At 46.1% G+C, this 12683-nt stretch overlaps 1 protein-coding gene across 1 annotated transcript in view; it reads left to right on the top strand.

The window, feature by feature from the left end:
- The window catches only part of LOC115184128 (ubiquitin-associated domain-containing protein 2), a 29973-nt gene extending 17316 nt beyond the window's left edge, over positions 1-12657 (top strand). Inside the window, exons 5-9 of the mRNA XM_029745116.1 lie at positions 2269-2392; positions 5862-5909; positions 6033-6287; positions 11024-11365; positions 11463-12657. Coding sequence (XP_029600976.1) covers positions 2269-2392; positions 5862-5909; positions 6033-6287; positions 11024-11365; positions 11463-11576 — 883 coding nt within the window. The 3' untranslated portion in view covers positions 11577-12657. The remainder of the gene's footprint in view (positions 1-2268; positions 2393-5861; positions 5910-6032; positions 6288-11023; positions 11366-11462) is intronic.
- Positions 12658-12683: the final 26 nt, after the last annotated feature.

Below are 12683 nucleotides of genomic sequence, written 5' to 3'. Positions count from 1 at the left end.
GAATTACCGGGGGCCTCGTGGTGTGGTGTTACCGGGGGCCTCGTGGTGTGGTGTTACCGGGGGCCTCGTGGTGTGATGTTACCGGGGGCCTCGTGGTGTGATGTTACCGGGGGCCTCGTGGTGTGATGTTACCGGGGGCCACGTGGTGTGATGTTACCGGGGGCCTCGTGGTGTGATGTTACCGGGGGCCTCGTGGTGTGATGTTACCGGGGGCCTCGTGGTGTGACGTTACCGGGGGCCTCGTGGTGTGATGTTACCGGGGGCCTCGTGGTGTGATGTTACCGGGGGCCTCGTGGCTTGACGTTACCGGGGGCCTCGTGGTGTGACGTTACCGGGGGCCTCGTGGTGTGACGTGACCGGGGGCCTCGTGGTGTGACGTGACCGGGGGCCTCGTGGTGTGACGTGACCGGGGGCCTCGTGGTGTGATGTTATCATCATACTTAGGTGTCGATTTAAAATATGTATTGTGTTTCTTACAATTCTATATGTATTGCAATTCGTTACTGTGATTTTGAGAGAGAGAGAGAGAGAGACTCCCTATTTAAAAAGGAGAACAAGCTGTGAAGGAAACATACTGTTGTTTTGGTGCAGCTACAGCCAACTAGCAGAAAAATAACACTGTGAAATGGAACTGTATGGATTTGTTTCCTCCCATCACTACTAATGACCCTCTCATGACCTCTCTGGGCTGCTGTCATGTTCCTCATTCTGACCCTTCATGTGGAGTTCATTAAAAATGAATCTAATCTCTACTTTTAATAGGAACTGTATTCATACCCTCAGGCTCTCACTATTACTAGTAGTAGTGGTGTGTGTGTGTGTGTACTGAAATGTGTTTCCGTGTCTGCATCAAACATGGACATATCAGATATGATTCACCGTATCAGATATTGCTCATCCTGTGATGCTCATCTCCATTCTGTGTGTGTGTGACTGTGCGTGTCCTGGTGTGGGTGGGTGACTGTGCGTGTCCTGGTGGGTGTGTGGGTGACTGTGCGTGTCCTGGTGTGGGTGGGTGACTGTGCGTGTCCTGGTGTGTGTGTGGGTGACTGTGCGTGTCCTGGTGTGGGTGGGTGACTGTGCGTGTCCTGGTGTGGGTGGGTGACTGTGGGTGTCCTGGTTTGGGTGACTGTGGGTGTCCTGGTGTGGGTGACTGTGCGTGTCCTGGTGTGTGTGGGTGACTGTGGGTGTCCTGGTGTGGGTGACTGTGTGTGTCCTGGTGTGGGTGACTGTGTGTGTGTGTGGGTGACTGTGCGTGTCCTGGTGTGGGTGGGTGACTGTGGGTGTCCTGGTTTGGGTGACTGTGGGTGTCCTGGTGTGGGTGACTGTGCGTGTCCTGGTGTGTGTGGGTGTCCTGGTGTGGGTGACTGTGTGTGTCCTGGTGTGTGTGGGTGACTGTGCGTGTCCTGGTGTGTGTGTGGGTGTCCTGGTGTGGGTGACTGTGCGTGTCCTGGTGTGGGTGGGTGACTGTGCGTGTCCTGGTGTGGGTGGGTGACTGTGCGTGTCCTGGTGTGGGTGGGTGACTGTGCGTGTCCTGGTGTGTGTGGGTGACTGTGTGTGTCCTGGTGTGTGTGGGTGACTGCGTGTCCTGGTGTGGGTGGGTGACTGTGGGTGTCCTGGTGTGGGTGACTGTGCGTGTCCTGGTGTGTGTGGGTGACTGTGCGTGTCCTGGTGTGTGTGGGTGACTGTGCGTGTCCTGGTGTGTGTGGGTGACTGTAATGGCAGGGCTCTGAGGTTAGCTGCTGGTCTATCATGATTCACTCTTACTTCCTCTATTAGAAATAGAATTAGATCTGCTTAGCGTTTTGGTGTATGTGAACAGAACATTGTTTTAACCCGTGTAGCTCAGTTGGTAGAGCATGGTGTTTGCAACGCCAGGGTTGTGGGTCCGATTCCCACGGGGGACCAGTACGGAGAAAAATAAAAAAAATAATGTATGAAATGTATGCATTCACTACTGTAAGTCGCTCTGGATAAGAGCGTCTGCTAAATGACTAAAATGTCAATGTAACCATCTCCCCCTCCCCTCTCTCTCCTCTCCCCCCCTCTCATCTCTCCTCCCCCCTACCCCCTTCCCTCTCTCTCCTCTCCCCTCCCCTCTCTCCCCTCTCCCCCCCCTCCTCTCCCCCCTCCCCTCCTCTCCCCCCCTCCTCCTCCCCCCCTCTCTCCCCCCCTCTCCTCCCCCCCTCCCCCTCCCCCCCCCCTCTCCTCCCCTCCCCCCCCCCCCCCCTCTCCTCCCCTCCTCTCCCCCTCCCCTCTCTCCTCCAGACTAGGCCCAGTGTTCAGCCTGTTTGTACCTTTCTACTCCTCCATCCCCAAGGTTCCAGTCACTCAACTCCTTGGTCAGATCTCCATAACTAACAAGTCCCTGGTTTACATTGTAGGCCTGCAGGTATGTAGAGTTACATAGTGTTCAGCATGGTGGGGTCAGGGGTTAATATGTAGAGTTACATAGTGTTCAGCATGGTGGGGTCAGGGGTTAATATGTAGAGTTACATAGTGTTCAGCATGGTGGGGTCAGGGGTTAATATGTAGTTACATAGTGTTCAGCATGGTGGGGTCAGGGGTTAATATGTAGAGTTACATAGTGTTCAGCATGGTGGGGGTCAGTGGTTAATATGTAGTTACATAGTGTTCAGCATGGTGGGGTCAGGGGTTAATATGTAGTTACATAGTGTTCAGCGTGGTGGGGTCAGGGGTTAATATGTAGAGTTACATAGTGTTCAGCATGGTGGGGGTCAGGGGTTAATATGTAGAGTTACATAGTGTTCAGCATGGTGGGGTCAGGGGTTAATATGTAGAGTTACATAGTGTTCAGCATGGTGGGGTCAGGGGTTAATATGTAGTTACATAGTGTTCAGCGTGGTGGGGTCAGGGGTTAATATGTAGAGTTACATAGTGTTCAGCATGGTGGGGTCAGGGGTTAATATGTAGTTACATAGTGTTCAGCATGGTGGGGTCAGGGGTTAATATGTAGAGTTACATAGTGTTCAGCATGGTGGGGTTAATATGTAGAGTTACATAGTGTTCAGCATGGTGGGGTCAGGGGTTAATATGTAGTTACATAGTGTTCAGCATGGTGGGGTCAGGGGTTAATATGTAGAGTTACATAGTGTTCAGCATGGTGGGGTTAGGGGTTAATATGTAGAGTTACATAGTGTTCAGCATGGTGGGGGTCAGTGGTTAATATGTAGTTACATAGTGTTCAGCATGGTGGGGGTCAGTGGTTAATATGTAGTTACATAGTGTTCAGCATGGTGGGGTCAGTGGTTAATATGTAGTTACATAGTGTTCAGCATGGTGGGGGTCAGTGGTTAATATGTAGTTACATAGTGTTCAGCATGGTGGGGGTCAGTGGTTAATATGTAGTTACATAGTGTTCAGCATGGTGGGGTCAGGGGTTAATATGTAGAGTTACATAGTGTTCAGCATGGTGGGGGTCAGTGGTTAATATGTAGTTACATAGTGTTCAGCATGGTGGGGGTCAGTGGTTAATATGTAGTTACATAGTGTTCAGCATGGTGGGGTCAGGGGTTAATATGTAGTTACATAGTGTTCAGCATGGTGGGGTCAGGGGTTAATATGTAGAGTTACATAGTGTTCAGCATGGTGGGGTTAATATGTAGAGTTACATAGTGTTCAGCATGGTGGGGTCAGGGGTTAATATGTAGTTACATAGTGTTCAGCATGGTGGGGTCAGGGGTTAATATGTAGAGTTACATAGTGTTCAGCATGGTGGGGTTAGGGGTTAATATGTAGAGTTACATAGTGTTCAGCATGGTGGGGGTCAGTGGTTAATATGTAGTTACATAGTGTTCAGCATGGTGGGGGTCAGTGGTTAATATGTAGTTACATAGTGTTCAGCATGGTGGGGGTCAGTGGTTAATATGTAGTTACATAGTGTTCAGCATGGTGGGGGTCAGTGGTTAATATGTAGTTACATAGTGTTCAGCATGGTGGGGTCAGGGGTTAATATGTAGAGTTACATAGTGTTCAGCATGGTGGGGGTCAGTGGTTAATATGTAGTTACATAGTGTTCAGCATGGTGGGGGTCAGTGGTTAATATGTAGTTACATAGTGTTCAGCATGGTGGGGGTCAGTGGTTAATATGTAGTTACATAGTATTCAGCATGGTGGGGGTCAGGGGTTAATATGTAGAGTTACATAGTGTTCAGCATGGTGGGGTCAGTGGTTAATATGTAGAGTTACATAGTGTTCAGCATGGTGGGGGTCAGGGGTTAATATGTAGTTACATAGTGTTCAGCATGGTGGGGGTCAGTGGTTAATATGTAGAGTTACATAGTGTTCAGCATGGTGGGGTCAGTGGTTAATATGTAGTTACATAGTGTTCAGCATGGTGGGGGTCAGGGGTTAATATGTAGTTACATAGTGTTCAGCATGGTGGGGGTCAGTGGTTAATATGTAGTTACATAGTGTTCAGCATGGTGGGGGTCAGTGGTTAATATGTAGTTACATAGTGTTCAGCATGGTGGGGGTCAGTGGTTAATATGTAGTTACATAGTGTTCAGCATGGTGGGGGTCAGTGGTTAATATGTAGTTACATAGTGTTCAGCATGGTGGAGTCAGGGGTTAATATGTAGTTACATAGTGTTCAGCATGGTGGGGGTCAGTGGTTAATATGTAGAGTTACATAGTGTTCAGCATGGTGGGGGTCAGTGGTTAATATGTAGTTACATAGTGTTCAGCATGGTGGGGGTCAGGGGTTAATATGTAGAGTTACATAGTGTTCAGCATGGTGGGGTCAGGGGTTAATATGTAGAGTTACATAGTGTTCAGCATGGTGGGGGTCAGGGGTTAATATGTAGAGTTACATAGTGTTCAGCATGGTGGGGGTCAGTGGTTAATATGTAGTTACATAGTGTTCAGCATGGTGGGGGTCAGGGGTTAATATGTAGAGTTACATAGTGTTCAGCATGGTGGGGGTCAGTGGTTAATATGTAGTTACATAGTGTTCAGCATGGTGGGGGTCAGTGGTTAATATGTAGAGTTACATAGTGTTCAGCATGGTGGGGTCAGGGGTTAATATGTAGTTACATAGTGTTCAGCATGGTGGGGGTCAGGGGTTAATATGTAGAGTTACATAGTGTTCAGCATGGTGGGGGTCAGGGGTTAATATGTAGAGTTACATAGTGTTCAGCATGGTGGGGTCAGTGGTTAATATGTAGTTACATAGTGTTCAGCATGGTGGGGTCAGGGGTTAATATGTAGTTACATAGTGTTCAGCATGGTGGGGGTCAGGGGTTAATATGTAGTTACATAGTGTTCAGCATGGTGGGGGTCAGTGGTTAATATGTAGTTACATAGTGTTCAGCATGGTGGGGGTCAGTGGTTAATATGTAGTTACATAGTGTTCAGCGTGGTGGGGGTCAGTGGTTAATATGTAGAGTTACATAGTGTTCAGCATGGTGGGGGTCAGTGGTTTATATGTAGAGTTACATAGTGTTCAGCGTGGTGGGGGTCAGTGGTTAATATGTAGTTACATAGTGTTCAGCATGGTGGGGTCAGTGGTTAATATGTAGTTACATAGTGTTCAGCATGGTGGGGGTCAGTGGTTAATATGTAGTTACATAGTGTTCAGCATGGTGGGGGTCAGGGGTTAATATGTAGAGTTACATAGTGTTCAGCATGGTGGGGGTCAGTGGTTAATATGTAGAGTTACATAGTGTTCAGCATGGTGGGGGTCAGTGGTTAATATGTAGAGTTACATAGTGTTCAGCATGATGGGGTCAGTGGTTAATATGTAGAGTTACATAGTGTTCAGCATGGTGGGGGTCAGTGGTTAATATGGTTAATTCAGCATGGTGGGGGTCAGGGGTTAATATGTCTCTGTGTTGTTTCAGCTCCTGACCTCCAGTCCGTTCATGTGGCTCGTTGCTCTCAGTGGACTGGTGAGTTCACACCACACTGACCCTGTTGCATAGCAACCAGTATTACCCAACCGCAGTGGCTTCTTCAGAAGTTCTAAATCCACACGCAACCCCACAGTCTGAACCACAGCGTGTTTCCCTCAGCTCTCTGGGAAGCTGTACCACGGAAATGCTCTGAGGGTGCAGCGGCTTCTCTTCGTACCCCGGTGGCTGTCCCGTGTAGGGGCCTTGGTCCTGGAGCCCCTGTTCTCCGGGCCTCTGCCCCCCAGTGAAACCCCCCTGGGGATGGGGGCTACGCTGGACATCCAGAGACAGCAGAGGATGGATCTCCATGATCAACAGATGCTGCTGGCCCAGTTCCAGCAGGCCACGAGGAATCACAGACCACCACAGCCACAGGTATGGACAGACATACACACACCACACACACACACAGTACTACACACACACACACACACAGTACTACACACCACACACACAGTACTACACACACACACAGTACTACACACACCACACACACAGTACTACACACACACAGTACTACACACACACCACACACACAGTACTACACACCACACACACAGTACTACACACACACAGTACTACACACACACACACACACACACACACACACACACACACACACACAGTACTACACACACCACACACACACAGTACTCCACACACACACACACACAGTACTCCACACACACACACACACACACACAGTACTACACACACACACACAGTACTACACACACACACACACACAGTACTACACACACACACACAGTACTACACACACCACACACACACACACAGTACCACACACAGTACTACACACACACAGACAGAGTAATGGACATTCCATTTGACATGACCCTCCTTCTGATCAGTTTTGGCCAATCTGAAGCATGCATGTCTTTGCAGAATATTTAATGCAATCTTCTCATTGGTAGAATGAATGTCCTTCACATGAGTAGGCTACTTGAGTTTATAGTCCTGCTGCCTTTCTAACACACAGCTCCCGGTGGTCACTGTCTTTTGAACTGATGTGCAGGCAGGGCTCTTCTAAAGTGTACATGACCGTTATTCTGTATAGAAACAATCATGTTTATATTGGCCATTTTTGCTTTGATCACATCCGAAGCCATATTTTGCCATTTGCCTTTTTTAAATAATTGGTAATACTATGTAATGCTTTTTATTTAATATCAGGAGTACAGCAATAATTCTGGCATTGTTGGAGAGCTCAGATTCTCCCCATTTCAATTGATTCAATGCTATTTAGCCCCTACGGCTGTTATGAGGGAGAGAACCAGAGCTGTAAATTGTTTAAAGGTGACTGGCAAAGGTTTCCACAAAAAACTGTAACACTTAATAATAATGTTATTTTAGGCTTCATTAAATAAGCCTGAACACCCCAAAACAATCAGACTACATTTAGCTGTCATTTCTAAATGTTGGTGAAGATGTATTTTTCTGGCCATAGAATGCAAGAATGCTATTATTTGAGGGCCTAATGAAAAGGCCAGTGGCATACTGCAAGGAACACAAGCTACAGACATGGCTTGTGTGAGTCATTGTCTCTGTTTCAGAAATGAAGCTGACATGATGCGATTAGACACTTGTATATCTGGAGAAATAAACAAGGAGGTCAATAATGATGACTCATATGCAGATAATGAGATAGTTAGCTAGCTATAGCCACGTAGTGCATTTCTGATCATTGTGATGAGTCTTTAAATCAAATCACATTTTATTGGTCACACACATATATAGCAGATGATATTGTGGGTGTAGTGAAATGCTTGTGTTTCTAGTTCCAACAGTGCAGTAATATCTAACAATTCACAACAATACACACACATCTAAAAGTAAAAGAATGGAATGAAGAAATATATAGATATTAGAGCAATGTCGGAGTGGCGTTGACTAAAGTAGAATACAGTAGGTACAGTGGGCTCCAATTACTGGTTACCCCTGACTGGCAATGCACAAACAATACTTATATAGAAACTATATCATTATAGAGAGAAACTCAATACCAACATGTGAGAAATACTGGACTTTATTCATGTTTCAATGGAACCAACCAAAATCATACAATTATTTAATACAAAATACATTTCACCAAAATCAAGGTTTCATAATTATTGGCACTCCTCATTTAGTACTTAGTGCAACCACCTCTGGCAAGGATAACAGCATGGAGTCTCTTCCTGTAATGTTTCACAAGGTTAAGGAACACATTTGGAGGGATTTTGGACCATTCCTCTATGCAGATCCTTTCAAGATCCTTCACATTCTTGAGTTTGTGCTTTGCCCTCTTCCACTCAGCCCACAGGTTTTTGATTGGATTGAGGTCCGGCGACTGAGACGGCCATGGCAGAACATTGATTTTGTTGTCACAGAACCATTTCTGAGTGGATCTTGAGGTATGTTTTTGGGTCTTTGTCTTGTTGGATAGTCCACCTATGACCAAGTCCCAGCCTTCTGGCAGAGGCAACCAGATTGTCAGATACTTGGTGGAATTCATTATGCCATCAATCTTAACCAGTTTCCCTGGACCTCTGGAATTAAAACAGGCCCAAAACATCACTGACCCACCACCATATTTCACCGTGCCTCTCCTTGTATGCATCTCTGTTTCGACGCCAATGCTGTATCTGACCAAAACGTTCAATTTTGGCCTCATCTGACCAGAGTACCCTCTTCCAGTCATAATTTGAGTTACGTTTGGCAAACTCCAAGCGTCTGTGTCTTGGGGTCAGAAAGGGCTTTCTTCTGGCAACCCTTCCAAAGAGCCTGTGGTTGTGGAGGTGGCGTCTGATGGTGCTTTTTGAAACCTGGTGACCTCAAGACAACACCAAGGCCTGCATTTCTTTGACAGTGATTCTTGGGGATTTTGTTGCTTCTCACCATCCTGGGGGGTAAAATGCATTTGTGTCCTCTCCCCGTGAGGTTTAACTGTTCCATATCTTTGGATGTTTTAATGTTTTATCACTGAGCCCTGACAGTGCTCAGTGATATATGAAGGTCTACGACCATCTGTCTCTTTTCAACTGCCAGTTATTTAGTTTCCTTCATGGTGCTGGATGACAGCGGGATATTTCATGCGTGTTACCTCATTTTTATATCCTAGTGAAACAGGAAGTGGTGTAATGGCTCAATATAGTTCTTTAAGACTTAGGTACACTTAAATAAGTGGAATTTAATTCCTGGTTGAATTTTGGTAGATGTTACAATCTTTACGGGTGCCATTAATTGTGGAACCTTGATTTGGAGGGCATTGATTTTTATTAAAATCAAATGATTTTGGTGGGTTCCATTGAAACATTAATAAAGTCCAGTATTTCTCACATGACTGGTATGAGTTTCTTTATAATTTTATTGGTTATATTTTTGTAAGTATTGGTTGTGCATTGCCAGTCAGGAGTACCAGTAATTTTGGAGCCCACTGTACATATGAGATGAGGTAAAGCAGTATGTAAACATTATTAAAGTGGTCAGTGATTCCAAGTCTATGTATATAGGGCAGCAGCCTCTAAGGAGCAGGGTTCAGTCACCGGGTGGAAGCCAGCTAGTGATGCTGTTTAACAGTCTGATGGCCTTGAGATAGATGTGTTTCTCTCGGTCCCAGCTTTGATGCACCTGTACTGACCTCTCCTTCTGGATGATAGTGGGGTGAACAGGCAGTGGCTCGGGTGGTTGATGTCCCTTATGATCTGTAACATCAGGTGCTGTAGGTAGAGGCAGGTAGTTTGACACTGGTGATGCGTTGGGCAGACCGCATCACACTCGAGAGCCCTGGGGTTGTGGGCGGTGCAGTTGCCGTACTAGGCGGTGATACAGCCCGACAGGATGCTCTCAATTGTGAATCTGTAAAAGTTTGTGAGGGTTTTAGGGGCCAAGCCAAATTTCTTCAGCATTCCAAAAGAGCATGTTGACAGGTAGCCATGCCTCTTTTACTGTTAGATCAAGGTACAAAATCTACCCTGACCAAAATATTATTGCAGATCACTTTGATGTATTTAGCTTTTCTATAAAAAAAGGTTTGGAAAAACAGGGAGACCTTCTGCCTGTCACCTTTAACCTGTAACCAAGGCTTTGTATTTGTAGCCTATGGTTAATGATGGCTTTGGTTACTGCCACAATAGCCATGTTGCCAGCTAAGTTATTTGTTGGTGCATGCACTCTTCAAGGTGTCGAGAGCGTTCCACAGGGACGCTGGACCATATTGACTCCAATGCTTTCCACAGTTCTCAAGTTGGCTGGATGTCTTTTGGGTGGTTTCTTGATACACACAGGAAACTGTTGAGTGTGAAAAACCCAGTAGCGTTGCAGTTCTTGGCACAAACCGGTGTGCCTGGCAACTACTACCATACCCATTCAAAGGAACTTAAATATTTTGTCTTGCACATTCACCCTCTGAATGGCACACACACAATCCATGTCTCAATTGTTTCAAGGCTTTAAAATCCTTCTTTAACCTGTCTCCTCCCCTTCATCTACACTGATTGAAGTGGATTTAACAAGTGACATCAATAAGGGATCATGGCTTTCAGCTGGATTCATCTGGTCAGTCTGTCATGGAAAGAGCAGGTGTTCTTAATGTTTTGTATACTCAGTGTATACTAGTAAGCCTATTTGGACAAGACTGAATATGCACATGATGGAAGTTAGAGGTAGCCTAAATATGAATGATTTCATGGAAAATGCATTGATTAAAATTACTGAATAAAACTAGAAAAAATTGTCCAGAGTTTTAGTCGACTGACAATAACTGAAACTAAGAAGGACAAAATCACTAAAATGTGACTGACTAAAAGCTATTTTAGTCAAAATACTAAATTTAAAATGGCTGCCAAAATGAACACAGTCTCCAACTTCAGTGCGTTCAAGACAACTGGGAACTCTGGGGGGAAAAAACTAATGCTGACTGGGAAAAATCACTTTAAACGGTCATCTCAGAATTACAAGTTGGAAACTCGGGCATCATCCTAGAGCTCCAACTTCTCTGACTTGAAGATCACTGACGTCGGGATTTTTTCAAGTCTGTGATCTTTTTTTCTTTTCCCAGAGTTCCCAGTTGTCTTGAACGCACCATGATTGTCCCTCTCTGTCCTTCCCAGAATGGCCTAATGAACTGGAACAGATTTTTCCCATCGCTGAGACACAGAGGACAGAACCTTCCCCCAGAGCCACAACCACACCCCTCTCCACCGCCGCAGCCACACCCCTCTTCACCGCCGCAGCCACACCCCTCTTCACCGCCGCAGCCACACCCCTCTTCACCGCCGCAGCCGCACCCCTCTTCACCGCCGCAGCCGCACCCCTCTTCACCGCTGCAGCCACACCCCTCGCCACCGCTGCAGCCACACCCCTCTTCACCGCTGCAGCTCCACCCCACAGCTCCACCGCTGCTGGAGCCCACAGCTCCTCCCTTGATCAACACTCCTGTAGCTGAAGAACAGGTGAGCACTGTGCGTGAGTGCGGACACGGAATTGCCTTTCTTTACCAGTTTCGTGTTAGCATTTCTGATGTTTGTGTGTTTATTTCTGTTTCCCTAGGTTGCCAGATTGATGGAGATGGGCTTCTCCAGAATAGATGCTCAGGATGCCCTCAGAGCATCCAACAACGACATCAACGTGGCAACCAACTTTCTGCTGCAGCATTTAGGGTAGGGAGGAGTTTGAAAGATGTAGAACCTGAGAGAGAAAAACAACAGAGGGAACAGAATGAAGTCTGGGTCTGATCCAGTGAGCAGGGTGGGGTTGGGGTTGAGGCCATGGGCCTGGGGTTTGAGGCCAGGGTGACTGGACTGCTCTGGAACTCCAGAGGACTACACAGAGAATAACTCAACACAGACTACACAATTACTAGGAGGAAAGGAGAGAGGAGGACAGTAATGCTGCTGCTGTCCACCGTGCTTCCTGAAGGGTGAAGAGGGCTGTCCACTGTGCTTCCTGAAGGGTGAAGAGGGCTGCTTCCTGGTAGTGGGTGCTCAGCCCTGTTCTAGATAGTTTGGATACTCTGTCCTGTCACCTTGCTGCCGAGGGACAGAAGATGGAGGATCAGAAGGCTGCTATTCTCAGGGCTTGTTGCATCTAGTGTCTTCTCTATACTCTAGCATTACCATGGTTCATTACGGCTTCCTCCACCTCACACACACCTTCGTCCAGAAAACATACACACTCGCCAGTCCCTCAAGGTTTTCTTTTGTCATTTGTCCATGGACAATGATTACAGGAGTTTGTTTGATGACTTCTGCAAACACTCAGAATGAATCTAACATCTTAAAGGGGTTTGAAATGAGGAGAATATACTAAATTATGGAAGCTGTCAATCTTGTATACTCAATGAAAACCGTCTGCATATGTAATACTTAGTGTATGGCTTGTATAGCTGCTCAGTGGCTACATTCTGGTTAACTACACTATGGAATAAAATCATGGTGTCAAGGTATTATGAAAATTACTGTAACTAGTTTTTCACAATCATTGAGGATTTAACACTTATTTATATAATTATTTACTTTGTTTTGTTTTATGTGACTGACTGTATAAACTGAGGGGTGCTTGTTGTTTGGTTAACCTATGCCTGTGTGTGGTGTTATTATGCTACAGATTACAAATGATTAACAATTTAACAAACTGCTTCCAACCACTGAAATATATGCAATGTGCTGTGCTGTGGTAACAGTGCTGTCCATACAGCGTTACAACAGTATAATGGCCTAATGAATAAACCTACCTCTCACCTTCAGATGCTTTTCTGATTTTCTGCTTTAC

The sequence above is a fragment of the Salmo trutta genome, unplaced genomic scaffold, assembly GCF_901001165.1.
Source record: "Salmo trutta unplaced genomic scaffold, fSalTru1.1, whole genome shotgun sequence".
NCBI classification, from domain to species: domain Eukaryota; kingdom Metazoa; phylum Chordata; class Actinopteri; order Salmoniformes; family Salmonidae; genus Salmo; species Salmo trutta.
The sequence above is the reverse complement of the archived record's forward strand: the minus strand, read 5'-3'. Positions and strand labels throughout refer to the sequence as shown.